The sequence below is a fragment of the Camelus ferus genome, chromosome 8 (genome assembly GCF_009834535.1).
Source record: "Camelus ferus isolate YT-003-E chromosome 8, BCGSAC_Cfer_1.0, whole genome shotgun sequence".
NCBI classification, from domain to species: Eukaryota; Metazoa; Chordata; class Mammalia; order Artiodactyla; family Camelidae; genus Camelus; species Camelus ferus.
The window spans coordinates 28,797,731-28,815,220 of NC_045703.1; the positions used below are offsets into that span (position 1 = coordinate 28,797,731).

Below are 17,490 nucleotides of genomic sequence, written 5' to 3' on the forward strand. Positions count from 1 at the left end.
TGGGACTCTTATTCCCAAACTCAAGGACAGACTGAGAGAGCTAGACCTTGAGGAATGGAATGAACAAGTGGAGATGGGGCCGGAAGCATGACAGAGCCGGGGAATGCTGTAGGTGGGTGACAATGGGACAGTGGAAGGCAGGCAAGGGTCAGGACCATCTGGCCAGTGAGGGAAGAGGCCACCTGTTGATTATTTCTCTCTCCACCTCCTCTCCTTCCCACAAGGCATTTGAGCTAGTGGAATGGAGAAAAACAAAAAAGGGGAAACTAAAAAAAACATGAAGACAGGAAGAAAGAATGAAATGCAAAGTAAAAAAGAAAAAATGAGAAAGGATAGCAGAGTGATGCTTATGTGGCTCTGAGGAGGAGCTATGGGCCCATGAGAGAAGAGGATGAGAAAACACCTAGACAAGGACAAACAGGAGCAGAGGCAGAAGCTGAAGTCATAAAATGGAAGACCGAGGAGCCAACAGCCCCGCTAGCCTTTGCTGTAAGTGCCCTGAAGGTCATCTGGATGCCCCTCCTTTTCCAGATGAGGAGATGGGAGTGGGGGTGGTAACTTGGAGAGCTTGTTTCTTTGCTCTGTACCATAGTCTGCCCCCACAGAGTGATGTGGACCCAGTGGGATATGCTGTGGAGAAGGTTCTACGCTGGAGTGAGCTGTCCAGGTGCCCCCCAAGGCTTCTTCCTCCTAAGTCCCCTGGTATTCTAGGGTTCTAGGTATGAGGGTGGTCTCTGTTTCTTTGCAAAAACTCACAATAGCCTCAGCTTACAATGCCTAAAGATACGACCATGAGATTACTTTAAAATGAACACGTTGATGGCAGTGCTATTTACAACAGCCAAGACATGGAAATAACCTAAATGTCCATCAACAGATGACCGAATAAAGAAGTTGTGGTATATTTATACAATGGAATACTGCTCAGCCATAAAAAGAATAAAATAATGCCATTTGCAGCAACATGGATGGACCTGGAGATCATCATTGTAAGTGAAGTAAGCCAGAAAGAGAAAGAAAAATACCATATGGTATCACTCATATGTGGAATCTAAAACACACACACACACACACACACACACACACACATAAATGAACTTATTTACAAAAGAGGAACAGATTCATAGACAGAAAACAACTATGGTTACCAAAGGGGGGACGGGGTGGGAAGGGATAAATTGGGAGTTTGAGATTTGCAGATACTAACTACTATATATAAAATATATAAACAACAAGTTTCTTCTATACAGCACAGGGAACTACATTCAATATCATGTAGTAACCTATAGTGAAAAAGAGTATGAAAATGATGTATGTATATGTATGACTGAAACATTATGCTGTACACCAGAAATTAACACATTGTAAACTGACTACACTACAATAAAAAATAAAAAAATAAAATGAACACGTTGAATGTTCATCCAGATGACGCTGCCCTTCAAAGTAGTCTACACTGCGGCTTCTTATACTGACACCTGCCTAATACAGTTAAGTTAACAAATGAATTGTGGCTATTATTGCTCAAACCATTGGTACCCAGTATGGAAAGACACAAGGAAAAGACAAACTAATGAGTATGAAGACATGTTGTTTTACATCTCGAATTATCAGTGTTGCTCATGCTGCTCACCAGACATGACCCCAGTGCCTTTGGCTCCAAAAAGGAAAAAAACCCACCCTCAAGTGATAGGCTTTCCACTTTGAGGAGAATGTGTTCCAGCTCCTAAAGATGACCCCAAAAGAGATGCACTAGGAATATTCTGAGCAATGAGAACATCCTTGGAACACATGCCCAGGCTTTTGAGGTGGTTTCTTTGAAGGTGAAACACTCTTAAGTTTTGGAGTGGTTGTGGACAAAAAAATTGGTCACATGATTCTCAATGCTCCTATGTAACCATCTGGGGAAAAAAGAGAAGCCCCTGATCTTTCTGAATCTGTTCTCAAGGGTGGAGATGAGTAAAGAGCGAAAAGGACCTGGAAGGTTCTCTTCTACCCATTTCCCGTGGCGGCGCCTCCTCAGCGGTGCTACCCTCAGCCTGTGGCTTGTAGGGAAGATGCCCCGTTGACCTGCCCCCCTCCACCGCCCAGGCAAGCAGGGTCCTGGGAATGCAGGGCTCATGGACAGTGTGCTCTGCCTCCCGGAGACCCTTACAGTCCTTCAGTTAACCAGCCACTGGACACCCTACTTATTTCTGAGAGGCATTGTGGATTGAGAAAGAAAAGGAGATGTCTTAAAAGTAAAGCTGTAAAAGAAATAGACTCACAGACATAGTAAACAAACTTATGGTTACTGGGGGGGAAGGAGGTGGGAAGGGATAAATTGGGAGTTTGAAATGTGCAAATACTAACTACTATGTATAAAATAGATAAAAAACCAAATTTCTTCTGTATAGCACAGGGAACTGTATTCAATAACTTGTAGTAACCTATAATGAAAAAGAATGTGAAAACAATTATATGTATGTATATGTATGACTGAAACATCATGCTGTACATCGGAAGTCGACACATTATAACTGACTATACTTCAATAAAAAATTTAAAATAAAATAAAAAGAAATCTGCAAAGGAAAAAAACAGTACAGCTGTGAAGAAGCCTTTGTTCCTCTCTAACACTCGCAGTGGAGCACGGGGCTAAGCAGAATGTGAGATCCTACGACAAAAAGAGGAGACAGAAACTCACATCGGTGACCACAGGGTTGGCCTGCTCGAGCGTTTGGAGAACCATTGGAAAGGCCTCCTGCTCTTCTGGCCTGTCCCTTCAGCGGTTCTCCTCTCAGTAAAGATATGAGCTCCCAAAAGAAACTCACGGCTTTTTGAAGAAAATATGAAAACTAAACAAGTTCCTTAAGTCAGTCAATGAATATGAATGAGATGCCTTTTGTATGACAGGTGCTGGGCAAGGTGCTGGATTTTAGCTGCTTTTTCCAAGTTACCAAGATTGAACAATTTTCATAGAGAATCTGCCCCACAATCCAGAAGTTTATCTAAGTAAACTACATAAACTATGTTTTGTCTGATTTCTAAATCATTGCTAGATAGTTCTTCTGAATAAGAATGCTCTAGAAAGCAAAATCTCCTTTGGCAATCCCTTCCCAAACCTTCCCCAGTTCCCATCTCTTATTGCATTAACTCACAAATACACACTCACTGGGGAATGCATGCACAAGCATGAAATCTGCTTGGGCTTGGTGTCATGAACTGCACAAGGCTTGAATAAATTCACAACAGACCATGTTTACTTTTCTATCATCAATTATTCCTTGTTTTTGTCTATAAACTAAAGCTTCCCTAGTTTATTAAATCACCAGTGAGTACAATTAAGAGATGGAACCTCCGCGTGTCATGGTGTTTTTTTCAGTTAATGAGGCCCATGGACTTGTAGATTCATTCACGCAATCTTTTGTTACTCGCGTGCTTGTGTTACCAAAGCCAGACTTACAACGACACTGAAGATTCTCCCAGGACACCCTTTTGTGTGTGTGTGAGGTCACAAGAATTTTAATAGTTTTTCATGACAGGGTTGATGAATCTGATGGCTGCGACCTATCTGAGTCCTGTATTTGTATGTGGTGTCTGTTCCTCTGCCCTAACGTAGTGGAGCTGGGCTGGACTTGCCAACGTCAATTTGTATTGTAGGTGTGGTTCCTGCCTGGACAAGCTCTGTTTAAAAGAGGATTGCAGAGTTGGCTTCATCTCAAACGTCTGTGTCTGATTCACAGACATCTGTGTCTCCCTGAGAAATAATGTTTTCACAACCAGAGCTGTCCAACGGAGAAATAAGCCACTTCCTATGGGAGTGAACGCCTCCTAATGGGACGCGGTCAGGCAGAGCCATTTCTCAGGGCTGTAGGGAAGGTGTTCCAGCACTGGATGAGGAGGTAGAGCCTTCCTGAGGTTTGAGGATGCTACAATTATAGGTTATGGTGGAGGTAGCCTCCGGTCATATATGCTTACTGTAAAATGACACCCAGTGAAGGTCGGGTATTTCCTAGTGAGCTGTTTGGAGAAGCAAGGCTTTGGTTGTGTTCCAAAGTAGGATCCAGTAGAAGGCATTTGTGCTGGCCTTTGCGATGAGCATCTAGTGCTTGGAATCAACTCTAAGGCTCAGGTCATGTGGTCGAGTACAGAGCAGAGAGTGGTGGGCTGATGGCCCTGATCAAGTCTGAGTGGTACATTTAGACCCTCTGGACAGCAAGATGCCCACGCTGTCTGCCATCACTACCTAATCAGCTGCTGAACAGCTCTTGGCTCTCAGATGCATCTCCACTGCTCTCGCCCTGTCCTCTCCATATCAGCTCTGGGCACAGCACACTGACCTGGGGGGAGGTGTCATTCTTTAGCTCTGCTTGCTGTCTTTTCCTCTGGAGGAAACCAAGCTCAACGCCAAGCAGGAGGAGAACCCCAGGCTCTTTATGCAGGATTTTAAGAGCACAGGTCTGGGGCCCTGTTTAGGAAAACAAGAGAACGAAGAAAAGCAAATCCTCCTCTAAAAATATATGCTTTTGCCCAGAACTGCTTCTCAGTTTGGGAATTTCCTGCAACCTGGGAGAGCCAGAGTGAGCGTTCTTCTCAAGTACAGCGATTTGGTGAAGTCCATGTGTGATCATACCACTGTAACCACAAAGGAATTTACCACAGGAAGTGTCCCAGCTGTTACTTATTAGCATTAGAACAAATTACACAAAGCAAATTGTTAGCAGACATGTTTCCATAATATTTAACTGGTGGCAATAGATAAGAGCGATTCTCTTTCAAGTAAATGCTAGATTTCCAAAAATCCAGCTTCCAATTGTCCGCAAAGGAATCGTCTTCAATTAGGCTAGTGGCTGGAGGGAAGGGGACTCTGGAAGCTGAGGCTCCCAGGGCTCTTCCCAGGGCAGCACGGGCGGGAGTTGTGTGAGAGTCGCCACCAGGGTGACATCACAAGGTGGGAACAGGACTGCTTGTACCTCTAAACAGCTGACCGTCTGCTGGGGTCACAGCTGGGGTTCTCAGCATGGTCTTCTCGTGCCATGGAGACTAAGGCACATGGCAAGACCAGAGCAGAGCTGGGCAGTGACTCAGTTCTTGGAGTGTGTTTGTGACAAAAAATAAACCACACCCATGGGCAGGTGTTCATCCCTCTCCTTAACAAAATATTGCAGTTTCCAAAAAAACACACACTCCTTCCCAGTCCCCTGTCTTATTATCTGTGGTTTAAGGAAAAAAAAAAAAAAAAAAAGTGAGTCCCATCTCCTCCTCACCTAAGCCCATCGGAGAAGACTTAGAAAAGTACCAGGTCAGAGCAAACGGCAGGCAGCACTCACCTTCTGCTCACACGGAGGAAACCTGGCTAGTTCTTTGGAAAGAAAGCAGAATATCTCCGTCTTTCAAGACCTTCTGACAATGACTAAATTCAAGTCCCTTGTCACTTCTGGGCATTTCCAATAATCTTCGGAGCTATGACAAAATTCTCCTAAAACAATCTCAGAAAATAATAAAAAACATAATTTTAATGTTTTAAAACATAAGAACTATTCCACACATAAATACAAAAATAGGATATTGTAGCTTAAAGGGTTGGGGCTGTTAGAAGAGACCCCCTTTTACTGTCTTCCTAAGACATTTGTAGTTTTGTCTTCCCCTCCTCACAGTTTCCTTCCTAACCGCAGCTCAGTATCCCTCCCTGGTGTATTTCAGTATCCTATTTGGTTCTGGTGAGGTGCTCTCCACTCCTTTTTCCTGCTGAAGGGAAATGATGGGGGAGCGGTGCAGCTCTGGCGGGCACTAAACTAGGCTCCAGACAGCTGGTCCTGCCCAGTGGGCTTCCTGGCTAGGCTTGTCCCCTCAGTCACACGGAGTGGAGTCCTGTCAGCCAGCTCCTGACCTGGGAAGGCCCAGAACCCCAGAACCAACCCCCAGCAGCCTCCAGGGCGCACCCTACTGGCATTAGAGGGGATACCCAGTAGTAACAGCCTAGAGTGGGGTCCCCCTCTGTGCCACAAAGCTGGGGAAGCCTTTGACACCAAGCAAATCCAACAGCCGATACACACCTAGCTACTTCCTAAGGCTCTTCCAACTACAGTGTCAGGAAACACACACACACACACACACACACACACAAAATGCACATCTTTTACCTGAAGTCTTCACAAAGGGAATAATGTGCTTCATAAAATATTTAAAATGCCTTAGGCAATAGAACTGTCTCTAGACTTTTTTTTTGTAAAAGTGTTTAACAGACAAGTGTAATTGGAAGTGTCTGGAGCATGAACACACACACACACACACTCTAATTTGGAATTATGCTAAACTATATCATTATTCGCCACAACCCGAAGCAAAGCTACTGCCGTGGAATAACAAGCACCACGTCTGTACAAGTGCAAGGCCCCCCAAACAAGCTCCCATTCGGACGGGGTGACACACATGGCCTGACTCTGTAAGGTCTGTTTAGAGGAAATGGCCTGGCATGTTTTACATTTGCTAAGCTATTTAGCTGCCTGGTTTGACAAGATTTTTGAAAGGGGTGAAAATTAATTATAATTGCAGTATTACAACAATAATGTGGTGGGCTAATTGCATTTCAGTGCAAAAACAGGCAAGGAAGAACTTCCTGCCTGGGTTATTCTCTGATATGGCAGCATTCATCTTAAGAGTAAGAAGATTTTTAAAAAGTCAAACCTTAAATATCATGGCTTCAGCAATCTGTCCCACTTAAAGTTTAATGCAAAATGAGATAGCACCTCCATGAGAGCAGATCCCACGAACATGGACCCAGTTTTTCTCCTACACTTGAGATGGCAAAATCTCTCTCCCCTGAAAACCACACCAAGCATCTCTCTGATATTGTTTGGGGATGATTTGGATTTGGGGGACACCAATGTTGATGTTTTTATCCTGAAGGGGCACTACTGAGAATGGGTAGGAAGTTTTGAAAGTCTCTGTATGAGGTATATGTTGATGGAAGAGGCACCGCAAGTTTTAGAGGACTGAGCAAAAGAAGGAGAAACATGGTTGCTGTGGGATTTCTGGCTCTTACTGTTTTCACATTGGCCATTCTGAATGCATAAGCTATCCATGGGTTTTTGAGGGAGACTCTAACTCCAGACCAGCAGTAAGCATTTCACAAATAACCGACTTTGAGGGACAATCTATCACTTAAAAATCTTGAGGACTCTGTCCCAAGGCCTGATTCAGAGTAGTTTTGTCAGGTGCCGGAACTAACATTCAGCTCTTCCATGACCTGGTAACTCAAGCTCGGTTCTGTGGGGACTTTTAGGACATTCTCCTCTGTCCCTTCTCTGTTGTGCTCTAAATCTAGCCACCATTTGTGTACCTAAAAAGGGTTTTTGCTATGACGTGCTTTCTCAAATATCACTCATCAAAGTGGGTCTAATGGCACGGCATGGAATTCTTCTTACGATCCTCGCCTAGGTTCTGTATGATTTACAGAGGATCAACACAGAAATACACCCAGGGCTGCACTCAAGTCTGTATAGGTCTTGTCCTGCACAAGGGCAGCTGGTGGAGGGGTGAGGGGGCTGAAATCCAGCCGAGACCCCTGCCAGGCTGCCCACCGGGGACAGTGTGCTTTTTCTAACTTGCATTTGGGCCAAGGGAGGCCCTGAGTTGTCCTTGATCCTCGCCCTCCCAGAGATCACAAGGTCCTCCTCACCTCCAACACTGCAGGTGCTTTTAAAGGAAAATGATATGCCCACAGCAAAGGACCATCCATTTTGAAGATATGTTTCCTGTTAAGTGAGAGAGGAAGGGAAAAAGAGACAGGGGAAGAGAGAAACGAAAAGGATAAGAAGAAAAATGGAGATGAGGTTGCCCTTCTGTCTCATAAATTGTGGATTCATTGTCCTTCCCTGGACACAGCTGCAAAGGGGTAGAAATCAATTTTTTTTCTATTACTCCAAGGTGAGAAAGGAAAACCTATTTGTAAATTGAATTAAACCTCATAATAGCATGTCCGTGTATTTGTTGAAGATGGAAAAATTAACCACAGATACAACTATACAGTCCTTCAGTGTGACTAGAAATCAGCACTCTCCCATTTCAAAGCTGAGTCGAGACATCTTTCTTCTTACTTTTTTTAAGAAACACCATGGCTAAATGTCACTAAGACTCTCCCACGTGCCAACACATTGACAGCTCAGTAAGGACTCTGGAAGGGAAGGAACTCCAAAACCCCATCTGGGAAGAACATGCTTCCAAATTCTTGCCTTTGCTGCATCTCAGTCAGTCAATAATGATTGGATATGAACTAGAACCTTCTAGAAGATGATTTCTTCCCAAGTTGCAATCTGTGGTGCTCACTGGGAATTAATTTCCCATGTCTGTGTAGGCTAGATCTTGTTCACAGAAACCCTACCCATCCTCTGGGTACTGAGTATCAGGCTACTGCAATGAGGGGCCTGAAATTTCATCAGCAGTCTGCCCTCTAGTGGGGCAACACAGTACTTCAGATAACTGGGAATAGAAAAGAATTTTTTTTTCCTTCTTCTCTTTCAGAGAGCAAAAGAATTCAAGTTTTCCAGATAGTGCAAAGTGAGGCATTTATCCTCAGAAGACAGCTTTCAGAGCTGAATCAGGCAAGGCTCACAATGATAGGTCCCCAGGTCCGAGTTAAAGACAGGTGGTGCTGCAGAGACAAAGGTCCTTCTAACATCACTGGAAGCCTCAAGGGTCCTCTTTGAGCGATAACACTCAGTTCCCCACACTCTCATTATAAAAATAGGACCCACCCTACAAGAAACCAACCTACCAGGAATGTGAAAAATAATAGATTTGGGGGATAATTTTTTGGCAAATCACTAACACAGAGGAACCTTTCAAAAGGGCCATGTTGAATTTTTTTTAAAGGCAAAGATGCACGAGTTTTATAAAAAGACCAAGTCTTTGTGGTTGTTATTTTTTTCAGAAGAGAATCTTTGCGATGGAGGCTGATGTTGGTAAGGCTTCAGAAGATGATCTTGAGATCTGTTGTCTGGATTTTACTTCTATCCTTTAAACATCTTCAGAACTTGGCTTGCTTCAGTTTATCAATATGGTAGCAGAGTTTCAGTGCAGGTCCCAGCTTCAGGCCCAAGTATTTCATGATCATCTCACTCTTCAGTAACAAGAGGGCATTGCCATCAATCTCCTGATGGAACAGGATCAGAGAAAAGAAAACCCAGAAGGTGGTCAGAGTAATCAAATAGTGGCTATGGTTAGAGTATGGTCAGGAAATAAGATAAGGGGATATGGATTTACTCAGATGCATATTCTCTTAGTTCCGAAGCAAGATCTTAAGAAAATAAATTAAAGCCCACAAATACTATGTGCTCCTCTTCCCAACATCTCCCTGGGGTCATTCGATATACTGGATCTTTCATATCCCTGCTCTCTCCTGATGGAAGGAATCTAACATAACCCCAGCCACTGTCCCAATATACCATGTACGATGTTTATCTCCTTATCCAGTCTAGGGCTAATGGAACAGGAAGTGTCCCATGGACTGAATGTTTGTGTCCCCCTCATCCCCTCCCCAAATACATATGTTGAAATCCTAACCCCTTAGTGATAGTATTTGGAGGTGGGACTTTGGGGAGTGATAAGGTCTGAAGGTGGAGCCCTTGTGAATGGGATTGGTGTCCTCAGGCAATGAGAAGATGGCAGTCTGAAATCCGGAAGAGAGCTTTCCCCAGAAGGTGACCTTGCTGACACCCTGATCTTGGACTTCCAGCCTCCAAAACAGAAAAGATTTGCTGTTATTCATAAGCCAGCCAGTTTATGGGACTGTTACTGCAGCCTGAACTAAGACAAAGCATCATCCCATTAGATCCTGGAACTAGCGGTTATCTTTCCATTCCAGGTGCTCATGTAAGGCCCTGACTTCTACCTATCATCCTAATCTCTGGTTTCTTTTCTCAGTAAGCTCACCCACCTTTAGCTGATTACCAAATTGCTAATGACACTCTATAAGGGATTTGAGGTGTTTTTTCGTCCCTGTCAATAATACTAGGTGGCACATGCACCTGCCTCATCAGAGGGTTTAGCACAAATAACTATTAAGGGAATGTCAATCCTCCGAGGTCCTGGTATTCCTCCTATTTGTCTCTGAAAATGGCACCCCTCCAGACAGCGTGTTGGATTAATGAACTAAGTAAGGCTGGGTTTCCTCCTTCACCTACACTGCTATTTTCAGATTACTAGAGACAAAGGGTAGAAATCTGGGGTGCTCAGTTGGGGAGAAGAGGCATAGACAGGACTCAAATAACTGCAAGTGTCACCAGCCCCTCTCATTCCTCTATCCAGCCAGTCAGCACTGACGCATTGCCTACTCCATGTCATTCACTCTCCATGTCCATGGCAAAATGGCAGACTGGGCAAAGCTCATCTGTGGACCCTCCCAGGGTCCTCATTGCCTAATGTTCTCTCTTTACCCCACCTCCTAGACTTCCACTGTCTCCACTTCTCACTCAGAAAGGAGGCCAGACTGCTCCCACCCAGATCTATCTGAACACAACCCCTCTCTGGTGCTTCTCTCAAGGCCCCGCTGTTAGCCGAGGTCAAGTATATCCCGAAGAAAATGTGAGTGTCCTCTCCAGATCTGAAAGTATGATTTCCATGATTTTCACTTCAAATAAAATGAAAGACAGGAAGGAAAAAAAATAATAGTAACTCCTGTAGAGAAGAATAACGCTCCCTCTCCTCCCCACAAGAGGTCTATGTGTTAATCCCTGAAACCTGTGAATATGAGCAGTTACCTGGCAAAGGGGAATTAAAGTTGTAGATGGAATTAAGGCTACGAATCAATTTATCCTGGATTACTGGAGAAGGAGGGAGACAATGCAATCACAGGATCCTTAAAAGTGGAAGAAGAAATCAGAAGAACCAAAGGGCTGGCAGCCTAAGAAGGACTCAGCTTGATGTTGTTGGCTCTAAGGATGCAGACAGGGAGGTAGGAGCCAAGAATGAGGGAGGAGCTAGATGCTGAAAAGGCAAGGAAATGAATTTTCCCCAGAGCCTCCAGAAACATGTCAGACCCATCAACACCTTGGTCTTAGCCCAGTGAGACCCCTGTCAGACTTCTGATCCACTGAACCGTAAGATAGTGAATTTGTGTGGTTTTAAGCTACTATCTTTGTGGTGACTGGTTATAGCAGCAAATCTAAAACTGACATAGTAAGCTTGGCAGGTAAAGTATGAATTCTTACCTTTTAAAAACTTGTATCATCTTTATATATTTTAGAATCTCCTAAATAATTATACAAATACCTGCTAGCTGAAGGCTATCTATGAGCCAGGCACCATGCTAAACATTCGATGTGCATTTTCTCATTTAATTCTCAAAGCAGCTTAGGAAGAGGCACTATTAAGTTTGCTGGCATACTGTAGGGGTGCTATAAATGTTTGTTGAATGCACAGATGGACGGATGGGCAGGAAAACAGACACTCCCGAGAAAGGCTGAAGTGAGGGAAAAGATGGGACAAACATCCCTTAAAAACAAAACTATGTGGTGGTTCTGCTCTGAGAAAAGTGTGCTTCCATCTGGCCTCCCTTGAGTGGTGCCCCCAGGGCATAGTGCAGGCCCCCCACCCCCACCCCAACAGCTCCCTGACCCTCCCCCACCGTCCTCGCCCACCAGGCCCACCACAGGCGTACGTGCTTCCGGAAGAGCTCCACATGGGGCCCCAGGGCCTGCGGGTCAGCATCTTTCACGAACCAGACCACGTCCTCCACAGACCAGGTGGACGGGTTCCTGCTCCTTGGCCGCCGGGCATCCTGCCCTTCCGGAGAAGGGCTTGAGGCTGGATGGGGAGCACAGAGAGGGAGGCCGTGAGACAGTGGGCCAAGGGCCTTAGCGCCCCACTTGGCCCTGAGTGACCTCCTGTGACAGAGAAAGGCTCTAAATGCCTGCTCTTGCCAGGATCCTGGAGCACCAAGGCCATTCCTAGAGGCAGCCCCCCGCCCCCACCTGTGTGGACGTTCTCTGCTCTCCCGGGCGCTAGAGCGTTGGGAGATGGCTGTCCTTCAGCAGGCTGAAATGCTGATCCATGTTAGAGTTCTAAAGACCCTCCTGCTCAGTTCCGTCTCAGTGGGCCTGGGTCTCCTGGAACCAGGTACTTGGTGACAGAGAACCCTTGCTCCGAAGAAGTTCCAAATAGGCCTCTGCGGTGCTGTGAGGCCAAAATGACTTCAGGTCCTTTCTGCCTCCGCTCGTGTCACACTGAGACAATAAAGATGTGGCACAATGGAGGGGAATTTTGGTGCTTGTCCTGGGTCTCTGCCACCAGGCCGTGGAAGCCCTGTCTGTGAGATGTCTGTGCCTTGCTCTGCACGTGCAGAAAGAAGACGTCGCTGTCTCACTCACCGCCCCATGTTCACACTGAGTGCCTCCAGCCCTCCGTCTGTCAGAGCACTCACTCCAGTCTCCCAGCTAGACGGGGGAGCCCTTGACTACAAGAGCCCAGTCCTGCGCCTGGTCTACAGCTGGTCCCTGATCAGTGACTGCAGCATGAGTTGCACTGTTGCATCAATGCACTTCCCACATGGCAGATTAAAAGGTGCAGAACTAGTGAAGGAGGAAGGGTAGTGGATCAGAGGCCTGGCAATATTTAGGGGGTGACTTTTCCTCTGTATGTCCCAAACTAACTCATCCTTTGTCCAGAATCAGCTTCTCTTCCTATCTCTCATGTTTCTAAAACCTCTACCTCCTGCCCCTTATTTGCTCCCTGCATTTGAGTATTCTGAAGCTCTTGGAATAATGCCTCTCACACTGGCCTCTTGCCTTCCATCCCTGCTTTCCCAACCCAGGATCCTCTTACTCAACCCCCTGCAAAGGTTTTCTAATAGGTATCCTCACCCCGGGCTCCCTTCCTGCTAGAGCAAAACTGCCACTGTCTCGTGCTCTCCCTAGTTCCAGCTCCACCTGTGCCCCTTGTGAATACCCCTCGCCTGTGCACTGAGTCCACACTCTAGTGCAAGGTCAAGGGCTCCCTTTGGTCTCAATAACATCTTTCCTGCCTAGATGGAGGGAAGAGCAATCCTGGCACTGCCTGTGACTAACTATAAAATGGCAATGCTCTCCACCTGGAAGGGCAAGTGTGAGTCTGGAAATAACGTCAGGGCTGGGCCTGTGGCTGGCCTGCATGAGATGGTCCTCAGAGGGAAGGAGGTGCCCTGCCTGTCTACCCGCCCTCCTGCACAGCCTGTCTGGGTACACTGGTTGTGACCGTATGTTCCCCCAGCACCCAGCTTAGCTGGTGCTTTTGCTTCTCTCTGGAAGGTGTTTACCCTCCCTCCTTTTCAAAGAAATTCTCTAAGCCATCGAAGCCCTGGTAGACCCCTTCACGTGTAGCATCTCTGTGTCCTGCCATCTGGATGCCGCCTTGCTCTACCTTTAACCCCCAAATCTTTGCTTGCTCTTCTCTTAAGATGCTCTCTACATTCTGCCTTATGTTACAAGTGTGCATGTGCTTGTCTGTAACCTCCAGTTAGTTTTAATTTCTGGAGAATGATCTTTTTCATCTTTCCCCTATTCATTCCACAAATAACAACAGGGCATCTCTTCTGTACCAGGTCCTGGGCAACGTGTTTGGTGAAAAATGGGATCCTCTCATTACAAGGTTTATAATCATTGACTCCTCCACAGTTCCAAGCAAAATATTTGTACATATAAGTTTAATGAACATAAAACGAAAGAAACAGTACAAGTAACTCTTATAAAAAGCTTTGTGTAAGTAATCCTTAATCCTATTTTCATCTGAGCAATGAAGCAGCTTCCCTACAGAATAATTCTAAGTTAGAAGCTGAGAAGCGTTCACTTCCATTTCCCTCCTTTAATCTCAGAGTGCAGTGGTTTTTTGCTGTCTCTTTTTTCCCTCTTCTTTTCAACATGTTTGAGAAGTGCATGGGTCTCCATTAGTGCTGAGAAAAGTACAGCATCACGTTTCTGAGTCTGTCCTAAACACATAATGTTTGATTGAGAATTGGGATTTCTTTGAGATTGTCCCTGCCTTTTCCTTGCTGGACCTGCAAGGGTCCCCTAAGTGGCACGGGGTGGGGTGGGGCACCTTGCCAGGAAACTGTTCACGCACCCCGGGGCCATCTGAATGCGGATGCATGCTTATTAGACATGATTTCACTGCATTTAAAGACATCTGCACTCAACACAGGGAGGAGGCATCACGGAAATCGCATTTGCCTTTGGATCCCGCCCCATTGGAGCATTGGCAGCAATCAGGGTGATAATAGATGCTCTGATTACAAAGGTGGGACATCTTCAGTGCCAAGAATGATTTTAGAGTGATCAGAGCAGAGGTCAAATCTAATTCCCTGTGTTTGACAGGAAGGAAAAACACCAGACCGACTCACAGCCTCGTTCATGGAGCCTAAAGTCCTTCGAGTAAGGTCAGGGAAATACCTTCCCGTAAGCCACAGCCATGGGGCTGAGGACGAAGACTGGCTTGTCTTTATGGGGGAGGCTCTCCAGGTGATGAATGTGGAGTGAAGTGGCTCCGCTCCAGGTGCCTGGCACAGGCCGTGGGCATTTTCACTTTCCCAGGCTGGGGCAGCAGCAGCGGGGCCTGGCTGGGGGGCCTCTCTGAGGGGCCAGTAAGGTCAGTCATACAAGACAGAGAGCAGCCGGAAGCCTGTTGCACCTCAGGAGCTGCTCAGGATCCAAAACACATCAACTCACTCTAGAAGGAAGAGAGAGGGAACTTTCCAGCGGCATGGAAGCGGCAGGGCCTTTGCAGTGGTCTGTGCTCACAAAGGTAAGTGCACCAGCCCCTCCAGCTGCTGCAAAGATGTCAGGAAGACAGATGGGTCCAGCCTGATGCAGCCAGGCCAGGCAGATGAGACTGGTCGGCGGTCAGACATGATGGATGTGAAACAATCTTGCTCCTAAAGGAACAGAGCATGCAAAGCGCTCGCCAACCTCCTCTGTGGGAAGGTGGCATTCTCCAGGGAGGAGACCATCGTGCATGGTCAGATCTGTTCACTGGGCGCTGCCAGAGACATGTGTAAAGTGAAACCCAGCTGTGAACGGATGTATAATGAAAGATGGTGGCGGCTGTTTCTAACACTGAACTCACATTCACCAGGAATAGAATGACTATGAATCAGTGTCTAAAGCAACCCCAGACATCTTCACAGCACAGGTTCCTGAGCTGCTGCCTGTGAGTCGCCCCCTGTCTCACACATACCCACCAGCACATACATAATTTCCTTTTGCTCGTTCATAATTCAGAGAAAACTTTTTAGCTGACAATAGAGTCATGGGGAAGAATGGAAGGAACAATGAGGTGTAAGTCAGAAGTTCCCACCACCCACCCGCTTTGTGAGCGTCTCTGGTGTGAAGTAAGGGAGCTGGGAAGGCTATCTGAGGTCCCTTCACACCACAGGATGTCCCAGGCAATACTATGGAGCTACCTGCTCACACATCTGAAGCCCTGTCAGTGTGTTCATGTGCGAAGCACAGTGAATGCAGAGCCAACAGCCAGGACTGGAGCCCCTTCCTGGCCCTAATCATTCTATTCTCTGTGGGTCTCAGTTTCTTCATCTTATTTCTCAAGAGTATTGTAAGAATCAAGTGAAGATGTGGCTTTGGGCTGGAGCCTGACAAGAAGCATCCTGAAGGGAAGCCCATCAGTCTCCAAAAGGGGTCCCTCGGGGTCCTTCAGTATTGTTGACGACTGTCTCTCTGGAAATGGACGCTGTCAGAGAACAGGACCACGTGTCCTGCTCACAGCTCCATCCTCAGAGCCCCTGGCATACTGTGCTCAGGAAGTATCTGCTGGCCAGGACTGAACAAGATCTCTGAGTCTTGGTTGTCTTGCCTGTCAGACAACTACCATGTTGTGAGGATTAAATGGGACAATGTGAAGCATTAAACAGAAAGACTTACTCAAAAAGTAGTTGCTATTCTTCTTATTACACATCATTCCATAATGGCCAATAGATTTGTCTTCCTAAATCCTGTGGCCATCAGCTCACTTCACTGTTCAGAAATATCTGATTTCCACAGAGGACAGAAAGTCCAATCTGCTTGACATGAATCCAAAATCTCCCAGCGTACTTTCCCTCAGTGTCCCTGCACAAACTCTTTTCTTTCCTCAGAATGAAAAAGCCCTTGCCACACCTTCACTCATTCCACCCCCCATGAAGAGTGCTATCCCAGTTCTTCTTTTTCTGGCTGAGTCATTCTCTATCCATCCGCAACGCCATACCCTATGGAATCAAACTCCAACCCATGGAAAGCCTGAGGGTGGGAATAACAATGCCAGCTGCACTTCAGTTCTGAAGCCTGGACCTACTTGTGGCTGGGAATTCTACAGCATGTCCTGTTAAATGCAAAAGTCAGGAAGCTTTGTTATCCAAAACCCCGTTATCATTCTTGGGGATTATATCTTGGATGAAAGACAAAGGAGAGCTCTCCAATTTTCACCTGAGTAGCAGCAAAAAACAGGAACATGTCCTGTGAACATACCCCCTCAGAGTCCACTGGCAGAGGCAATAAGCCTGATAGATCAAGGCAGCAGGAGGCTAGGGTAAGTATTCACAGGGAAAGAAGCCTGGGAAGTTTGTCATGTCACCGATACCTACTGTCCTGCCTGCAGCCTCAAGCCATTTTCTGGCTTCTGTGGTTTTAAACCATTTTGATTTGCACCATGGGGGAAAATCCACTTCTGGGTCCCTTCCAGGTTTATGACTTGGGTCAAACCTTCTTAAAGAGATATGGTTTCTTAATATCAACTGCTTTCACTTGGGATGCAATTTCAGAGCAAGACTGAGCACTTCTTTGGGCAGAGGGAAAACTTAACAGTTCTCCAGAGAGCCCACAGCTGGCACCTGGACTGGCAGCTGGGTGACAAATAGGTAAGGAAACCAGAGGTTTTCTCTCCTACTCTAATATACTGTCAATCAGTTCAGCATGGTTTATCTCCGTGGTTTCCAAATGTGTTTAGCTGTACAAACTCTGTTCAAGAAACACAAACGTAGAACCTTACTCTGCAAATGTAAAGAGACCCTGGTTAAAGAGGGTGGTGTCTGCCCCTATCCCCTCCCTATGCTCCCCTGGAACCTCAGAGGGACCCCTGGACACCCCCTGAAACCAGTGAGCATGGTTTGAAAACCCCTGAGGCAGTTTTGAAAGACACAGGCTTTAGAGCCAGTTGAAGTCAAATCCTGGCTCAACACTAGACTGACCTTCTCTTGATCTTCACTTGCTTTATCTGTAAATTGAATATAATAATACCTTCGACAATAATATATACACCTGCTATAATAATAAGTTATAAAATACAACTTATAACAAGTTGTAAGTAATGTGTGCAAAGTGTCTGGCCCATAGTAGGTGCTCAATAAACAGCTATTTAGGATATGTCTTGAACAAGCAGGCCCCTTTCCTGGGGCTGCAGAGGATTCAAATACAAGTGAGAGACCTCAGGAGGCTGTGAGTCTGGCTCCTACTATGGGACAGGGAAGAGGAAGTACTAGAGATGAGGAGC

The 17,490-nt window shown here is 46.0% G+C and overlaps 1 protein-coding gene across 7 annotated transcripts in view; it reads right to left on the reverse strand.

Moving 5' to 3' along the window:
- Positions 1-2,465: 2,465 nt before the first annotated feature.
- SCML4 (Scm polycomb group protein like 4) overlaps positions 2,466-17,490 on the reverse strand; it is a 122,375-nt gene continuing 107,350 nt past the window's right edge. For all 7 annotated transcript variants that reach the window (XM_032484637.1, XM_032484640.1, XM_014561559.2 and 4 more), the window contains 2 exons: positions 11,642-11,787; positions 2,466-9,136 (listed from right to left, as the gene is read on the reverse strand). In XM_032484637.1, coding sequence (XP_032340528.1) covers positions 9,011-9,136; positions 11,642-11,787 — 272 coding nt within the window. In that variant the 3' untranslated portion in view covers positions 2,466-9,010. The remainder of the gene's footprint in view (positions 9,137-11,641; positions 11,788-17,490) is intronic.